The sequence below is a fragment of the Cicer arietinum genome, chromosome 8 (assembly GCF_000331145.2).
Source record: "Cicer arietinum cultivar CDC Frontier isolate Library 1 chromosome 8, Cicar.CDCFrontier_v2.0, whole genome shotgun sequence".
NCBI lineage: Eukaryota > Viridiplantae > Streptophyta > Magnoliopsida > Fabales > Fabaceae > Cicer > Cicer arietinum.
Window position 1 is genome coordinate 10,791,929 of NC_021167.2, and position 19,122 is coordinate 10,811,050.

At 28.3% G+C, this 19,122-nt stretch overlaps 2 protein-coding genes across 4 annotated transcripts; both read left to right on the plus strand.

Annotated features, from left to right (window-relative positions):
- The first annotated feature begins 3,196 nt into the window (after positions 1-3,196).
- LOC101504353 (polygalacturonase non-catalytic subunit AroGP3-like) lies at positions 3,197-6,161 on the plus strand. Of its 2 annotated transcripts, none has more exons than XM_004514627.4 (3): positions 3,197-3,338; positions 3,624-3,870; positions 3,979-6,161. In XM_004514627.4, the coding sequence occupies exons 2-3, from the start codon at positions 3,814-3,816 to the stop codon at positions 5,812-5,814; spliced, it is 1,893 nt and encodes a 630-aa protein (XP_004514684.1). In that variant the 5' UTR covers positions 3,197-3,338; positions 3,624-3,813; the 3' UTR covers positions 5,815-6,161. The 2 variants fall into 2 exon arrangements, with proteins under 2 accessions (XP_004514684.1, XP_004514685.1); XM_004514628.4 differs by having other exon boundaries at positions 3,312-3,447.
- An 8,449-nt stretch (positions 6,162-14,610) lies between these two features.
- Positions 14,611-18,091, plus strand: LOC101504896 (uncharacterized). Of its 2 annotated transcripts, XM_004514630.4 has the most exons (4): positions 14,611-14,871; positions 14,981-15,102; positions 15,814-15,853; positions 17,799-18,091. In XM_004514630.4, exons 1-3 carry the CDS (start codon positions 14,705-14,707, stop codon positions 15,825-15,827), a joined length of 303 nt encoding a protein of 100 aa, XP_004514687.1. In that variant the 5' UTR covers positions 14,611-14,704; the 3' UTR covers positions 15,828-15,853; positions 17,799-18,091. The 2 variants fall into 2 exon arrangements, with proteins under 2 accessions (XP_004514687.1, XP_004514686.1); XM_004514629.4 differs by lacking the exon at positions 15,814-15,853 and having other exon boundaries at positions 14,613-14,871.
- Positions 18,092-19,122: the final 1,031 nt, after the last annotated feature.

Sequence of the window (19,122 nt, forward strand, 5' to 3'; positions counted from 1 at the left end):
TAAATAATTTGTAATGAAGTCTATGTTTATTCGCAAGTTTAAGTGCCCATTACAATTTATATAAAAAATTAACGAATTATATGTCAGTTTAGATATTTCATAAAGTTTAGAGACTCAATTATAAACTATTGAAAGTTTTTATTTTCAATTTCTATTAATTTAATTCAAAACTTTTATAAATAGTGTACTTTTTTTACTAAAGATTGTGCGAGTACTTAAATAAAAAATAAAACAAAAAATTATGGCAAAAAAGACAATTTCAAAATCATAAGAATACTTAAAGAACATGTTTCTAAACTCTCATTAGGTAAATGCTAATAAGTGTTACTTTTAATTTTATATTTCATTAAAAAAATTATTTTTAATTTCTTAACGATCTTTAATTAAAAGTTAAAAGACTTGTTAAGAGTACTCGAAAGAGATAGAATGATAGAAGTTGTCAAAGCCATATGATGTAATGTCCATTGCCAATGTTGACAACACGTGCGTGGGACTCGATGATTGGTGACAAGTGACAATAAAACATTTCCATTCATTCTAAATAAATTTCAATGTTGTGTGAAATATCAAACATCCAATTTTATTCATGTTTCATGTTACATTTAATGTAACTGATGATAGATAATTATGAGTTGGTTAGTATTAATTATTTGTTAGTTAAAAATTATTAACTTAGTTGTAATTATTTTATAAAAAAGTGTATTATATATTTATTATAATTATTTTTTAATTGAATTCTTTTCAAATTATTTAATCTTTCTCTTTATTATTTTTTTATTGGACTTTATTCTTCTAATTTCAAATATACTAAAAATAAAGTTAAGAAAATTGATGTATTTAGTCTAATATTTGAGTTAAATATATAAAAAAATTTAATTATATTTTTATTTATATTTAAAGTCGGGGAGAACATCTTTTTGTTTCTCAACTCAGTATTATGCATAGCCATAATAATATTCATATTGAGTAGATGATCTTACACCTTTTATTTTTTTTTCTTATTTCATTTTCTTTTTCTTGGTTTTTGATTCAGAAAATTCACTGTTTTTCCTCTCCTTTTATATTGGAAAAAACATCTCTCAATCACCAAAGCTATTAATACACCTCAATGAATATAGCCAAAATTAGATTTTTCTTTTTTCACCTTAAGAGTTTGAAAAAAGTATTTATTTTTACATGATTATGACAAAGTTGCACCAAACATTGTAATAGATGTGAAAAAATACTATCTTTGTCTATTCTTGCATTGCAAAATTAGATATGACAATTTTATTTGGTTGAAACTTATGATTTAGTGGAAATTATAATTTTAAACTTTTATCTATTCTTGTGTCTTTTTTTGTTGGTGTGACATTGACATCTTTGATGTGATTCTTGATATATTTTGATTTATTGAAATCTCAAATATACAAGATAAATTCTTTTTCACATGTTTATGATGTCCATTTTTTAGAAAAATTCTTATGCGCCCCAAAATTTGGTGGAATGCATATTTGATTGTTAGACAACTATTGTTTTGTTATATGCTTCTATTCTATAGTAGATTAACATTTATCATTTTTTATATATTTTTACCTTGTGGTAATTAAACATTTTTATTTTTTATACAATGTAATGTGGGTGCAGCCGTGTTCTTATAAGATAATCGATTTGGTGTAGGAGCTTGTATTAGCAATGCAAATGACACATTTGTTTAAGCCTTTTTTTGCTATAACACAAGAGAATTTAGATGTGAAACAAACAAAAGCAAATGGTCTATTGCATAAGTTTGAGTAATGAACGAAGTTTGGTTGAGACTAGGACAAAGCCTAATCAAGTTGTGACAAAAAAAATCTAGGGTGGACATGGTTGAGATTTGATTATGATTTTATCGAATATAAGTTCAAATAGAAATCTTTTGTAGGTTCATAATGGGATTAGATTTTTGAGTTTCAGATGCCATAAATAACATTAGATTTTTGTTTAATTTGTGACACATTTTCATCAATATAAAATTTCACTTCTTGCACTTCTTGTCCTCCACATAATAGTTATCTTGATATTTACAATCTTCCAAAAAAATAGTCTATAATTGACCTATTTCAAATTTTACATCAACGAAAAAGAAAAAAGAAAAACAAAACAAAATGATTTCTTTTAACAAAAAATTATATTCCTAAAATTAAAATATCAATCAAAATTCTTGCAAAACTACCAAGAATCTTTTCATTGTGGCTTCATCAAGGACTAGATAAACCCTTTAAACACTAGTTATTTCAAAAAGGATATTGGAACACTAATACTCACAAGATAGAGCATGAAGACAAATACATTTGAAAAAGTATATATTTTGGATATTATTACCAGGTTATTTTAAAAAAATTGTTCGTCGTCGTTAGTTAAAATTATATCGTGAGGTATTGTTGAGTTAAAGACCAAGTATGAAGTATAAGAAAATAATTTTCCATTTACTATATAAAATATAATTAAAAATATAAAAATTAAAATATAATAAAATGTATATAAATTAATTAAAAATTATAATGATTAATAATAAATTGAAAAGGCTTATGTATAATTTTATGACAATTTATAATTTTGTCATTTTATATATTCTAAAAATTTATATCAACTAAATTGTTATTTAAAAATTTATTGTTACAAAGTTTAAACATGAAAATTAATTTCAAATTTTGTTAATAAATACGAGTTTTCCCCAAAAAATAGTTTTATAATTTAAATATACAATATATACATATATCACTTTAATTTATATAAAATGCATAATAGAATAACATAAGATATCTAATTTTCTATAATAATAAAAAAAACACATAATATAATAACACTTTTGTGATATCTATACCAGACCAAGAGGATTATGATTAGAAAAAAATAATCTTATCAACAAAAATTTAAAATTTCAAACTTTGAATAAACTAAACACATACCTTTCAAAATAATATTTTTATTTTTAATATTTTAACTTATGATCTTATAACATTGATTAAAATTTGATGTACAAAAATTACTAATTTTTATTTTTGAGACTACTCTGGCAGTCTGGCTATAGTTACTAGTACTTTGCTCTTGCGAAAGTTGACTGTCTGTTCATTGTAGTGATGTGTCAAAACCATTTTACATTTTTCTTAATAGTAAATATTTTTTTTTACATTTAAAAAACAATAATTTAGGAGAAAGAAAAAAAAAAAAAAAAACAGAGAAGTCATGCTGAAAGTAAATTTGTCACAGTGCATTACACTGAGAAACTAGAAAACGCGTTATTTGAGTTTTGAAGTGCTATAAATAAGCTCCTATCCCCATGCTTATTGTTCATGCAAACTGTCCACCATATCAAGGTCCATTTTCTATTCTATACTCTAAATCATTCAATTCCAACCAATATTTTTTCTCTCATTATTACTTTCTCTATTGACTCTATACTATCTGCATTTCTCTCTCACTTGTGTTAGTTCACTTAATCTTTTTGTTTCTTTTTCTATTGCTTCTTTCTCACTTCCCACTTGAACCGCTAATCCCACATTATTAACCAATAATACTAATCATTTTAATAATTTCATTTAATTTAATTAACCTACAAAAAAAATTAGTACTAATTTTATTTTTGTGAATGCAATTTGCAGGTAATTTTTCAAGCATTCTTAAATAGGAGAGGATGAAGATTGAAGGCCCAATCTACAATCACATTCAAACATCACTCCTCTCACTCTCATTCTCACTCCTCTTTATATAAATTTCATCACAAATCAACAAACATTCTCAACTCTCTTTTTAACAAAAATAAAATAAAATAAAAAGAGAAGTGAAAATAATATGAACAAACAACTCAACCTTATCTTTCTCTTTATCCTCTTCTCATCTAGCATCAATGTAAGCATCTTTTTTTTTTTTTTTATTGTTATTATTGAAACTATCAATTTTTAAACATTTAAAAAAAATTGCAATTATCATTTCTAAAATGGGTTTTCATCAATGCAGGTAACTATCGGCGGAGACGCGGTGGCCGGAGATAAAAACCCGTTCACTCCAAAAGCTTTTCTCAATCGCTATTGGGACAAAGAGATCCGCAACAGTTTACCAAAACCATCGTTCCTGTTTTCGAAGGCGTCACCGTTAACTACGGTGGAAGCGGCGACGTTTGCCAAACTAGCCGCCGGTAACACACTCTCCACGCGCCTGCCGGAATTCTGCTCCGCCGCGAAACTTCTCTGCTTCCCGGAAGTCTCTCCCAGCCTCGAAAAGCACGACAAAGACGCAAACTTCGCCGTTTATCAAGACAAAAACTTCACCAACTACGGGACGAGTCGACCCGGTGGTGTTGACTCGTTCAAAAACTACTCCGACGGAGAAAACATTCCGGTAAACGATTTCCGCCGCTACAGTCGCGACTCTGCCGGTCACAAAGACAGTTTCACAAACTACGCCAAAGACGGCAACGTCGTCGACCAAAGCTTTCATACTTACGGTGCCGGAGCCACCGGCGGCGCCGGCGAGTTCAATAATTACGCCGAAGAAACCAATGTTCCCAACCTCGTTTTCACTTCTTACTCCGACGACTCCAACGGAAGAAAACAGTCATTCACCTCCTACTCCGAAAACGGTAACGCCGGCGAACAATCGTTCTCTTCCTACGGCAAAAACGGTAACGGCCCCACCGAAGAGTTCACGTCGTACGGAACAAGCTCCAACGTTGTTGGATCGGGTTTTTCAAATTACGCCGAAACATCTAACGCCGCTAACGACAGTTTCAAAGCTTATGGCGTTGATATGAATAACCCAACCAATACTTTCACTAACTACGCTAACGGAGGTAACGGCGCAATTCAAACGTTTTCAACTTACCGTGAAACCGCTAACGTCGGTGCCGATTCTTTCACTAGCTATGCTAAAACCGCAAACGCCGCTAAAGTTGGTTTCAACAATTACGGAAAATCCTTTAACGAAGGAACCGACATTTTCACAAGCTACGCTAAAAGTTCAAACGGTGAAACGGAGGTTAATTTCAAAGTTTACGGCGTTAACAACACTTTTAAAGAGTATTCAAAAGAAGGTGTTTCGTTTGCAAAGTACACTAACGTTAGTTCGACGTTAAGTGCTTCGGTGGAAGAGAAAAAAAACGCGGTGAGTGGTAATTTGGTAAAAAACTGGGTTGAACCGGGTAAATTCTTTAGAGAAAAAATGTTGAAAGAAGGAACAGTTATGCCTATGCCTGACATTAGAGATAAAATGCCTGAAAGGTCGTTTTTACCCCGGAGTATTCTTGCGAAATTACCTTTTTCTACCTCTAAGATCTATGAGATGAAACGGTTATTCAAAGCTTCGGATAATGGTTCTATGGAGAAAATGATGAGAGATTCTTTAGGGGAATGTGAGAGAGTTCCGAGTCGCGGTGAAACAAAACGATGTGTGGGCTCCATTGAGGACATGATCGACTTTGCAACTTCTGTTTTAGGCAGAAACGTCGTCGTTCGAACAACCAAAAATTTAAACGGGTCAAAAGGTAATGTTATGGTGGGTCGGGTTAATGGAATCAACGGTGGAAAAATAACCCGATCCGTTTCTTGTCATCAGAGTTTGTTTCCTTATTTACTTTATTACTGTCACTCTGTTCCTATGGTTCGGGTCTATCAAGTGGATCTACTTGATCCGAAAACTAAATCTAAGATTAATCAAGGTGTTGCAGTTTGCCACTTGGATACTTCTGATTGGAGCCCGAGTCATGGAGCTTTTCTTTCTCTCGGGTCGGGTCCGGGTCGGATTGAAGTTTGTCACTGGATATTTGAGAACGACATGTCGTGGACAGTTGCTGATTGAGTGAGAAAAGAATGAGAAGATGGTTGGTTCAATAGGAAAAAAAAAAAATCAAAACGGGTTCTTTTCTGCTACAAAAAAATCAGCGGTAAAAGAACTATTTGTTTTGAATTTTTATTATTTTAATATTTTAAGTAATGTAATTTTTTTTTCTTTTCAATTTTTAGTTTGATAGAAAAGTTAAGGTATGGTACTACAGTTGGAATTTGGAAGATATATTATTATTATTATTATTATAAGATTATTAATTGTAAGTGTTTATGGCTTGTTTTGTTTGCTTCCCTAATGGTGGGAGCAATGAATCAAATCAAATTAAATTAAAAATTAAATACTATTTTTTTTTTTAATAATTTGTTCATAGTTAGAGTTTCCATTGATGATTTGATTCACTTGTGACTGTTTTGTTTTTGTTTTGGTTCAATTATTAGTGATTCTATGGTATTGGTTAGAACGCACTAGAAGAGAGTTTGATGAAGAGACAAAAAAAAGACATGATATGTTGATAAATTTTAGAGGGAGAGAACAATTAGAGGGACGCGCAAATTGGATTTTCCACAAATATACAAAGCCATGTGAACTTAAAGGATGAGGTGGTCCTTAAACCACCCAAAACATGCTCTTGTATTGGTGTGTGACAAAGTTCACGGGACAACTATTGTTGGCCAATGTCCAAATTCCAAATATTAAAGACTCAAATAAAACTATATAAATAATAGTAATAAGGGTAAGTCTATCTGCATTGCCTTCGCTTCTAAGATTATCTCAAAAATAGAGTGGGAAATATTGCTGATTTTGTTGTCATTCTAGAATATGTGTCTAATCACTCTTTTCTTATTTTCTTCACCCTCCTTTTAAAATATACAAGATTGTCCTTCAAATATTATTTTTAATTAAGAATCACCCACACCAATTTGTTTTTTCTACATAAAATATTTTATGTGTGCAATTATAGAGATTAATTGATTAAAAAACTTAAATATATTTAGGAAAATGATAATATATATTTTTTAAATTCTTAAGACATTTATTAAGATACTAAAAATAGAAATATAATATATCTACATCTCTTAATATATATTTTATTAAACTTCTACTAAATTATTAAAACACCTAAATATCTATTTCATGTGTCATGTATTGTGAAATTAACTTCACGGACTTATTTATCTATGTCATTACTCTTACTATAGAATATAAGTTTAGTTTAGTATCGAACTGTCAATATTAAATAATAACACGAGTACAAAGTGTTTATTGGACCAAATGCATGTTTTTTGGTTTTAAAGCATAAACATTTTTTATGTACTGTCTCTATATATGTCTTATATCCTATATTATACAAGTGTTTCAACAATTTATGTAGACGACTTTTTCACAAAAATTGGGCCAGGGCCTCTGTGTTCACAGAGATCTATTAATGAGAACATGCGAACAATGAACAACATTAAATGAAGGGAGCAACTTTATCTACCCCATATTTTTTATAAATACTATTTTTGTCCTTTAAATATAGGATATTGTTGATTAAATTATAGAAATTAAGAAAATATTTAATAATATCAAATTTATTAAAAATTAATATACTTTTTTCTTATTTATTCTTGAAAAAAGAAGATTATGTTAATGTTTATATAATTGTATTGATTGTTGATTATAGAAAAATATGCAAATTAATTATATGTATGTTAGTAAAGAAATAGTTAAGGTAATTGAAAATTCAAAGAAGGTATTAACAAAAAGGACAATAAAAAATCTCAAAAGACTTTTATACTTAGATATAGAGATAGATTAGTTGTGTAACTCACATGTACTAAAAAAAATGTATCTTAAATTTGATCTCATACTCTATCATATCTGAATTATACTTTCAAGTAGACATAACAATGGGGTGGAGGCGCGAATAAATTTTACTTCTTCTAACCACACTTATTTTTTATCAGGTGTAAAATTTAAGTCTTTATTTATGTATGTGACAGAATTCAGATTTTTGCGTTCCGTACCGATTCATATATATAAAATAATAGATTTAAAAGTTATATTTATTATTATTGTATGCAATAATAAATACATATTAAAATTATATTTTCTATAGAGATAAGTTTTATAATTTTTAATATTTAAAAAAATATTAAGTATATTGAATATGTACATGTGTATAAACATTTGGAAACTACAAGTTTTTGATGATGACAAAGATCAACCATTATGGTCAAAGCAACAATCTCATAAAGAAGTTCAAATATCTTCATTAATAAAGGTTCAAATCCAAATATTAAATGTTAAAATGTAAAGGTATATGATGCAAACCAATACTTCTATTACATGAGAACAAGTCATATTTACATATGCATATAAAGTATTTTCAAAAGTCAAAATAGCATTAACAAAGTCTTAAAACTAATATTTTTGACAAAATACATAAGTGTATTCGAATACAGCATCTTGTATTCGAATACAAAGCAAGTCAGAAGCAAAAGTCTCAAAGTTGTATTCGACTACGACTATGTGTAGTCGAATACACATCAAGTCAGTGGTCAAAATCATTATATCTGTATTCGACTACAACCTTCTCTATTCGAATACAAAGTAAGTCAGTGGCAAATTTTTACTAATCTGTATTCGACTACACACATGTGTATTCGAATACAAGGTGTAATTTTTGAATATTTTTGAACGTTACAAAGAGGTGTATTCGAATACACACATCGTGTATTCGAATACAACTAGAAGCAATACAATTTTTCAGATCTGAAATGGCTCCAAATCATTGTATTTTTTCATCAAACCTCTTGGATCAATGGCCACGAATCTGAAGAGATGTTTATGGAGTATAAATACCCCATAACTTCAGATCAAACAACACACAATCCTTGAATCAATACCTTGAACAACTTTGAAAAAAATTCTGATTTTTTACAAAGTACTTGCATTTCATTTTCATATCATTCAGAAAGGTTCTCAAGTACTTGAATTGTTATTGGATTATTTATCAATATACCTCTCCTTATTCTTATTCAAATCATATTGTATCACTTGTAAAAGAAAGTAATACTTTTTTAAAAGTAGCTTAATCTAAGATAGTGGTGTGCTATCTTAGAAGTGTTGTTAGAAGTTTGTAGCAAGAATCCCAGGGTGGGAGTTGTACATTTTCTGACAATTAGTGGATCAATCTCTTGTGGTGTGCAAGAGGACTGGACGTACCCTTGGTTATAAGGGGAACCAGGATAAATCTATTGTGTTCATTTATTTACTGCATCTTACTATTAGTAGACATTATATTAACTCAGAAAATTCAACTACCATATCACTGAAAACAAGAAAATTTACTAACACCTAACCCACCACCTCTTAGGCGTACTTCTGTACTTACAACAGTAAAAATTACAATAATATTACTAGTGGGACGGTTGTGGGGTGAATATCAACATTTAAAATCCGTCTCTATTTCAAATTTTAATTTTGGAGAAAACATGCACCCGCACTCAATCAAAATGAATTTGTCTTTCCAAATCAAGACCTATTTGGATAGATACCCACGTGTACGAGTTTTGTTGTCATCTCTACTTACGAGCCTCTACTTCAAATTTTTTAAAACCATATATATACAATTTTGACATAAAACATGTGTTTTTCTCAAATTTGTGCTTTCAAAGTGAAAGTATATATGCATTCTATAACCTCAAAACTCCAAAATAAAAACATTTTTCTTTGAGTAAATCACCATTTTGATTCTTGACATTATAATGGTCGAACAATTTAGTCCTTAAATTTATAAATTAATAAATTAATCTTTTAAATTAAAGAATATCAATCAATTTACTACATATTTGGTTATGTATTGACAAAAAATTATTTTGAATAAATTAATTTTATTTAAAATTAAGTTAAATATAAAATAATTTATTTTTAGATACATTAATATAATTAAAATTGAGTTGAAAAACAAATTATAGAGAAAAAAATCAATTATAAATACAAAAGTTCTAAATTATATGTTCAAGTCTGAAACAACTTTTTTAAGTAACATCCAAACATGTCATAATTAATTTTACATCTCTAGAATTATTTTTTTCTCAATCATAAATTGTTTTTGGTAAACATCAATCAAAATCTATAAAAGACCTACAAATTAAATTGAATAGTCTCTCAATGCATCAAAATAAACATAAAACATTTTAAATTGTGGTGCTAAATTTGAAAAGTTGACTTAATTTAATTATTTTTGTTAATTTAAGAAACTAAATTAGGATTTCGTAAATTATGATTCTAAGAGCTGCAATTTTAATTTACTTTACCTTTGTCTTTTGATACATAAAAACAGAATGAGCTGTATCCCTTTAAATATTCTTTCATTTTTAATTTATATAAGTAATTAAATTTATGCAAAATCCACAAAATTTAGCATATCTCATTTAAAATTCAAATAATATGAGAAGTGAATGTGTTGAAAAATATATACTTCTTTCGTCTGAAAATACCTGAATCATTTAATCATTTCATACATATTAAAAAAATATATAAATAAAAAAGAAAATACTATTTTTATTAAATTATTCTTGTTAAGTATTGATTTATTATCAATGTCATAAATTCATAATAAAAATATTACATTAAAAATGATATAAATAATATTAATTAAATAGTACAATTGAAAATAAATACATTGAAAATTGATAAGATCAATTAATTTAAAACTATTTTTATAAATAGATCAATTATTTTAGAATGGAGAAAAAATTAAAAAAATATTAGTATGTCCCTAACACTCTCATTGCAATAATATGGAGGATTAATCTAACCGCTAACTACCTAATATGGCTTTTGTTTATCACAAGTTGTCATAGAATCTAATTAACCAATGTTTTTTAATCGATGTTGGTAGAAGGTCATCTCATAATATGGTTTTACTTAAGGCTTGCTGATCCAACAATGAGTAATAAATAGTTCTGAAAGAACAGATACTGCACTGTGGAAATATTTTATATATTGTCAATCAATAATAATCATTTAATTAAAAATTATATTTAATTTTATTTAACTATCTCAAAAGTTATGTATATAATTAGTTGATATCGTAAAATTGTTTATATTAATATTGTAAAAAAATTAAACTCTTATAATAATTATATACTTATATATAGTATGAATATTTCAAACAAATGTATGTTTTCATCTAAGATTATAATAAATTTGTTAAAATTACGATAAATCACCGTAATTTTCAAAAATTACGACTACTGCATTATTTTCAAAAATTAAAAATGTTAACTTTAAAAAATTGCGGTAGTCGGTTTTGATCATGACAACTCACATTGAAACCAAACATCATGAAAAATATGATTTGAGCATGATACTCTTGTATCTTGACTTGATGATGTAGTAGTTTGGACTTTGAACTAAAGTCACTATTCACTAATTAAAATGCAATGTGCATGAGCAAAGATGAAAGCGAAAGCACAACGGTACCATGATTAAAATTTAGCATCACAAAGTTGAGATATAATCAGTGCATTACAGATAATCATTAGGTGTTTGATTAACGGGAAGAAGATTATGATGCTGATTAATTTGACTAAATCTAAATTTTCCCTTGCAATATGACCGTTAATATATGTTTAGACCGTTAAGTGAGATGAAATAGCAACCAAAATTTCAATGTACTTAATAAAGAAACGAACTCAATTAGTATAACCTATGGCTAATAGGGCCCTTTTGCACTTTTAATATTAATTAAAGAGTTTATACTTTCTAATTACATATAGCAAAGATAAGAATTGATGTGATCTAGAGACTTAAAATATAAAAGCTCAATGGCAGTTGAATTGGAGGAGAAGGGAGGGGAGTTTTTTTTTATTTTTTTTTTAATTAAATAAATTATAAAATATTTAAAATAAATTAAGTGGAACCGATATATTATATAATCATTATTGTATAATTCTTTTGACTTTTTAAAATCTCATATATATATTATTGTGGTTAGGTGTAACAAGGAGAAAATCATGAAACACACCTATGTTGCTGAGGCCTTCTAATTTATTTTTTTTCAAATTAAAAATATTATCCTTGTGTTTTCATTGTCTACCAATTGTTAATATTCTTTCTACCTTAGCCCCCTTGAACAAGGTAAGTAGCATAGATAGAGAATCTAGTTATGCTTCAACTGTCCCAGCTATAAATTTATACTATGCATTATAATGTTGTTGCAAGGGGATAACTAAAACTTAAAAACTTAGTACACATTCTAGGAAATAAATTGAACACATAAACCTAACTTTGTTATTTACAATCATAATATACAATTGGATTTCTGAACATGTGAAACATTTGCAAATGAAGTTCACATTGAATTTTTTACTTAGATAAATATAAATAACTTTCAACAATAGTGTAAAAAGCATTTTCTTTCAAACATTCATTTTAACACTTATTTTTTGTTGGATGAAATTTATATAGATTTTATCACTTTATGTGAAATTTATTTTTAAAGTGTGAGACATACATTGAATTTAAATAATAAAAGTAGAATGTATTTAATCACATTTCAAATAAACACTTTGTACTTAATCACTTCATAACATTATACTCGCTCTAGGTTTAATTATTCATTTTGTCTCATAGTTAATGTCATTCTAGTTATAAAAAATTGGCTCAATATAAATGTTGATTTTAGTTATTAATTATTTTGTTTAATGTATTCTTCAATTAATAATATCTATATTATTATCAAAATACTTATATTTTATTTTATATTTATGATAGTAGAAAACTCATTAATTGTTAATAAAAAAATTTGATAAAGTTATTATTATCTCTCTTTTATTTATAGTTAATTTTTAATATATGTGAAATAAGCACACCTGCATGTTTCTTAAGAAAATTACTACTTATATAAATCTTTAAATCTTTAATGCAAATTAATACCCCAGAAAATTACTACTTATATAAATATTTAAATCTTTAATGCAAATTAATACCCCTCTGGTTAGAATGTCTTATTTAAGTCGTGCATAGTTCTTAGCAAAATTATTAGTTGTATTAATTTTAATGAAAAATAAATTTTATTTACTAAAATATTCTTAATTTTTGGACAAAAATATTCTTATCAATAGTAGTTAATAGAATAATTAAATAAGTTGAGATACAATAAATAAAATATATTAATAAAAAAAATAAATAATATTTCATTAGTAGCGTAAAAAGAGAAATAATATGAGACAAATAAATATTACACATGAGACACTTAATATGAATCAAAATGAATATTAAAACTAAAATATATTTGCACTTCATTTATCATTTGTCTACCGTATACTAGTAACTTCTTTAATAAATCGTGGTAACATTGAAAAAATAAATAAATATGTTTTCAAATATAAAATGACATATTTGAGACAATTTCAAATGGGACAAATTAATGATATGAGATGACCGACTAAAGTTAGTTCAATGTATAATTTCTAAAGTTCATCATGAGTGGAATGGAGGTTCAAAGAATATTGATAGATATACTTGTAAATTACACACAAAAAATGTTCTTACATCAATAGTGAAAGTTGAACCTACAATTTTGTTGGATGTCAGCTAACTCTTTACCAACTAAACGAACTTCATTAATAAAGTTAATGAAATGTTAAATAATCTTTTCCATTTCATAAAATTAGAATAATCATTAAAGTGATATTTATAAAAATTGATTTCATTAGATAATTAAAAGAATAATTGTAAAGTTAAATTATATTAATTAAAGATATATTATATATACATATATATAATTAGCTAATTTCACATATTGTTCCTTTCTATTAAAAAAGAAATAATAATTATATTTTGAAAATATGAGATGCAAAATTTTCAAGATAAAGAAATGCACAATTTGTAATATAAATTTTTTATTTTTAATATACTAATAAGTGTCTTAAGGGTATATATTAACATTTCTATATATATATTTGAGAATATGAATATTTTATATTGTTTTTCAAAAGTGAATGTTATCTTTATAACTCCAATTTCCAACTCCTTCACTCAAGCCACTAAATCAACTTTATATCTCCTATAAATAGTTTCTATTCATGTTTGAGAATAGAGAAATTAATACTTCTCTTTATATCTACGAGAATAATGATTAATACTTTAATGATTAATAAGTATAATTTAAACAAATTAGTGTCCAAACCGTACCAAATACATGATATGTTATTGCCTAAATAAATTTATTAATTTCTTTAAAATTAATTAAAAATATTTGTTCTATATATCGCTCGCATAAAATTTCTTGAAATTTTGTTAAATTAAGATGTTTTCAATAAATTTGATTTATGTCACATTTTTATGATCAAATTATAATATAGTCATTCACATATTTTAATAGGCTTAATTGCAGTTTTGGTCCCCCTATTTTAGTTGAATCACAAAAGTAGTCCTCCTATTTTATTTCACCCTAGTTTTAGTCTCCAAACAGATTTTTGGTCTAAAACTTGATGAAGTGATAATTTTTAAAGTCGCATCGCACAATTTATGATTATAGATTTCATGTACAATTGTTGAACAACGAGATCTTGAGGCATAGTGTGATTTAAATAAATGCAAAAAGAATAAAATTTCATCAATTTTTGGACCAAAATTCTGATTTAGGGAACTAAAACTAGAGAGAAATAAAATAGAAAGACGTGATGCAGCTAAAATAGGAGACCAAAACTGCAATTAAACCATTTTAATATTACGTATAGTGTATGAGATGAAATTTAAATAAACTTATCAGGCCCATTTGTGTTGGTGGGTAGAAAGATCCATTTGAAAGGTGATTAGATCCAGCCCAGCCCAGCCCATAAGGCAAACCCCTTGTTCGGTGAGTCCTTCCCACCACTGACTGAGAAGAAGAACACCACACGAAATGGCGGTGGCGGCCAACTGTGCTAGGAAATCTTTCCAAATAGCTTCTTCTTCTGCCAAAACCCTAATATCTCGTCGATCTACTTTACCTTCTTCTTCAAACTCCACTAAATTCAATGCCTCTTTTTTTCAATCTTCCTCACCCAAACGCTCACTCTCGAATTCCTGGTAAATTTCGCTCCTTCTTCCCTCATTGAGAATACATTGTTATTATTGATTCTATATTTTGTTTTAAATGCGTATGATTTGAATATTTATTGTTATGGTTGGTTTTTAGGTTTCCGGTGCAGTTAGCAGGTGCACAAGTATCATTGACGCCCTTGCATAGTGCTACTGCATCTGCATTGTTCACTTCTCTCTTGTCTTTGCATAATAACAACTGGGGTTGTCTTTCAGAAGGTATTCTCTTTATTATTCCTTCCTTCAATTGAGGGTTTGCTTTTTTGATAAACAAATAACAAGGAGCGTTACTATGATTCTACCATGCTTTATGTTTTTATCATTTGGAAATTTTGTGTTTGCTTTAACATGGCTGTAATAACTTTTGGTTAGTGAATACTGCATAGGATTGTAATTTTATTATTGGTTGTTCGCATGCCTGCATCTTTTGATGTGTGAGTAAACATAACAGCATGAGAAACATGCATTAAAGAATAGGTGTAATGGTTCTTTGCAAAATTGCAATGTTATTTGATTTGGCATTTCGGTCTTAAAGTATTAGGTTTTTTATATTGGGTCTAACTCATCTTTACAAAATCGGCTTGTAAGGCTAGGGGTGCCTCTCTTTTATAAACTTTGTTTAGGCCTTATATCTACTCAATAATAAGATAATGTAGTAATCTTCGAGGATAATCATTATTAGTTATTCTTTAAGTACAGTAATCATTTTGTAATTACATAGTTTGTCTGAAGGCTTCTAGTTTCTTATGACAGGGTGTAGTTAAGTGGCAATGATGTTTGACACTACTGTTGTATTTTCTTCTCACATTTATTTTCTGTTCAATTTGTTTGTAATCATTTCACCACTATTTACCCAAATTCATTAGCAACTGCAGTTGGTAATTCGGTTCATAATTACTGATGTTAAATGTCCATTTGATTCAATTACAGCGGATGAGACCTAAAAACAATGTTTCGAATACATAGGCAGGCAAGTTTTTACTTTCAACTTTTATTTCCTAAATAGGATAAGTTTAAGGATACTTCATGTATGCGAGGACCAAGGAACATTTGAAATACCATCTTGATGTTGTGTCCCTGGCAGGAATAGGCAAATGTAGTGACATATAAGTAAAAAATTGAGCCTAAAAGAATTAACAGTGGCTCAATCGAAGTTAGAATATGCATAGATTTTAATGAAGTGAGGAAAAACATATGAGAACTAGGAGGGAGACTCTTGCTAAATGGAAAAAGTAAAGCTGTGGCGAGTGGCGTTATATTGCCTGTATTATTGCTGGGGGAAGATTCATATTTAACATTTTGGCATAATGGTGATATTCAACTAAGCATCTGCCATCTGTTTGTTCATTTTTTATAAGGGAAATAATTGCTTCTTATAACTGCTCCTTTAAGCACTTGTAGAAACTATGCCAACCATGTTTGTCAAAATTGAGGTTCTATTTAGGATCAAAAGGGAGGTAAAAGATCATAAATTGTGTGATCATAACATGCCAACAAGATCAACCTACTAGAAATATGAAAAACATGCTTTTAAATAAAAGTATGATGATGATATTCTTAATTTTAACATGAAAAAATCAAGTAGAATTCAAAAAAAAAAGGTGGAATTCAAATTTAGTTAGTAGTTATTGGAAATTAATATCTAAATTTAAACATCTATATTATATTTGGTAATAATTATAAAAGAAGAATGCAGCAAAAGGCAATAGTAAAGTTTACGGAGAACCCAAAGATCAGAGAGAATGTACCTCTTGTTGTGTTGAGTGATGACAGAAGCTGAGAGTTTTGATGAGTTAGGGAAGTCTCGGAAGATAGGTGTGACAAAAGGAGGCTGACTGGTTGGGCAGGGGAAGGATAGAACTTGGTCAAATAAAGTAGTAGAGGGTTAAGGTTTCTGAGGTGAAAAAGGGTTTGGAAGAAGGGGTAAATCTCATAGTGGTTAGAACACCAGTTTGTGTTGTAGAAAAACCCTAAACAGACAATGTGTTTTTTAGTAGTCAATTGGATTGAGAGAATATCTTGCAATGTGTTTCATAATATTTTTTTATTTAAATTAACTAAATTAGGACTTGGCAGAAGAGAGATTACGGATGATTTTGTAGGTTTACTTAGTTTATTAATAGGCCAAAAATGACGACAAGGCTGACTAGTATGATGGAAAAGAAAAGGTTTGGCATATAGAACTTTTCTTATTTATTGAAACAAATGCTTAGTTAATTAAACCTAGATAGGATTGTTGATTGGCTATGCTACATTCAACTTAGCTGGGGTAGCCTGCCGTGGGGTTTAATTAGATATAGATAGGGTTATTGATAAAGTGACTTCCGTATTGGAAAAAAAAACCAAGTCCCACATTAAGTAGAGATAGGACCTAAACATAAACATAGAAAGGCGCCGGTATTAGAGCCTGCCAATTCAGGTCACCCACCATTTATATCTGTACACCATGCCCAATAGTGGGGCGAGGGGGTGTATTGGGAAAAATCAAAGTCCTGAGTAAGACCCAAAATAATTGTCGAATATTAAGGACAATTTTTTGTCTCCTTATTTCTATTTGAAGTTTTTTTGTTTGTTAAATTGAAATGCCTTGTCTAATTTTTTCTATAGTTGATAGCAAAAGTTGCTTCCTTGTAATCTCATTGTTTTATCCATCCAATCATCATAGTACTTTTTTAACATAAATCATCAATATAAGTTGATAGGATTCTTGCATTTTGAAGCCCTTCATCATAATTATGTTTTAATGCCGTTAATTTTATGCTTTATTATTCATTACTGTTGACTGCTGACTGTGGGATGATTTTGACTGCATATTGTTATTATGATAAAAATTAGAGCTATCAAGAAATTTGTTGGAATCCTTTAAACTTCATTTAATATTCAATAACCCTGACATTTACTTTATGTTGCGACAGGTTTTGCAACGCCTCTATAGCATACGGACGATATCATGCTTTTAGTCCGTCCAGATACCGTTAGGTTCAGGTTTTGTTCAATACTTGTTTCTACTAGGTGCTGCGATTAATAATGTAATTTGATTAATTTATCTTTATTTGCTGAGATTGTCAGGTGCAATCGTCCTGTTTACATTTACAAGATGTTTTTGATGTTTAACCCTTCAATTTGGGAAATTTTTCATGTAAAATGTATACCAGATTTTCAAGTGATTTTATTTTGCATGAATGTTCAGCTAAGATTTTAATTATAATCACATATGGTCCAAATATATATAACCTCTCAAGCTCTCGCACATTGATGCAGCTTGTATAATTTGTTTTTGAAAAAGCCAAAAATTTATTAAAAGATAATTATACTGAGTAGTACAAGGTGTGTGAAGAATAACCAAGAAAAAATCAGTTTACATCGAACAGATAGATAGCATATATGATTAAAAACCAGCTACTACCCTAACCTTACAAATAAAATAGTGCTCACATATAACAACCAAAATGAAAACACTTCATTTTCTAGCTCATTTTGGTCTCAACAATTGACATTTTCAGTTATTTACTTGGAAGTGGCTGTCTACAAAGATGGGTCTTAGAAGCATTCATTGATTTGATTTTTCATCTCAAAATTTCTTCCACTTGGGGTTATACGATGCATGGATTGATATCACTAAATTATAAGATGCATAAGTTATCTTTATGCAAATTTTTCAAATCTCAAACTTATCTTATCCTTCTTTCGAAGTAAATTATAAACAAAAATTTAGGGATACTAATTAGAGATTTTTGTACACAATTTATCCTAAAACAATTAACCAACACAAACTATTCTTTGGAAATACTATTTTACCAATAAATTCAAGAGTAGTTTGAATAAATAATATAAAATTATAGATGTACTTTTTATCTTCTATTTTGTCTCATTTACAATATTGCTTCCCCATTTTCAATCCATGAATTTGTTCTCTCAATTTGCAAAATACATAATGTTTTTCTACCAATACATCTATTGTTGATTTTTGTAATGGTTTGACATGTGAAATATACGTAACAATTGATGTGATGATAAAGAAATGAGTTATTAAATTAAATGAGAATCCATCTAGACTATTTTACATTAGATTTGATTATTTTTGTGATTTAGAGTAATATTCTGGTGAAATGTAAATTACTTTTTAGGTAACAATCTACCTAGACAATGTAACATTATCAACAAAGTTGTCACACAAGCATTTCACTTATCACATCATTAAAATTCAGTCTTAAAATTTATGAGAGAAAAGTCAATTAT

What these genes read in the sequence shown, in the direction of transcription:
- LOC101504353 (XM_004514627.4), top strand. Translation starts at nt 3,814, where the DNA reads ATGAACAAACAACTCAACCTTATCTTTCTCTTTATCCTCTTCTCATCT. An exon ending in TCTTCTCATCTAGCATCAAT is followed by an intron (nt 3,871 to 3,978) that starts GTAAGCATCTTT and finishes TCATCAATGCAG; the next exon opens with GTAACTATCGGCGGAGACGC.
- LOC101504896 (XM_004514629.4), top strand. Translation starts at nt 14,705, where the DNA reads ATGGCGGTGGCGGCCAACTGTGCTAGGAAATCTTTCCAAATAGCTTCT. An exon ending in CGCTCACTCTCGAATTCCTG is followed by an intron (nt 14,872 to 14,980) that starts GTAAATTTCGCT and finishes GTTGGTTTTTAG; the next exon opens with GTTTCCGGTGCAGTTAGCAG. An exon ending in CTGGGGTTGTCTTTCAGAAG is followed by an intron (nt 15,103 to 17,798) that starts GTATTCTCTTTA and finishes ATGTTGCGACAG; the next exon opens with GTTTTGCAACGCCTCTATAG.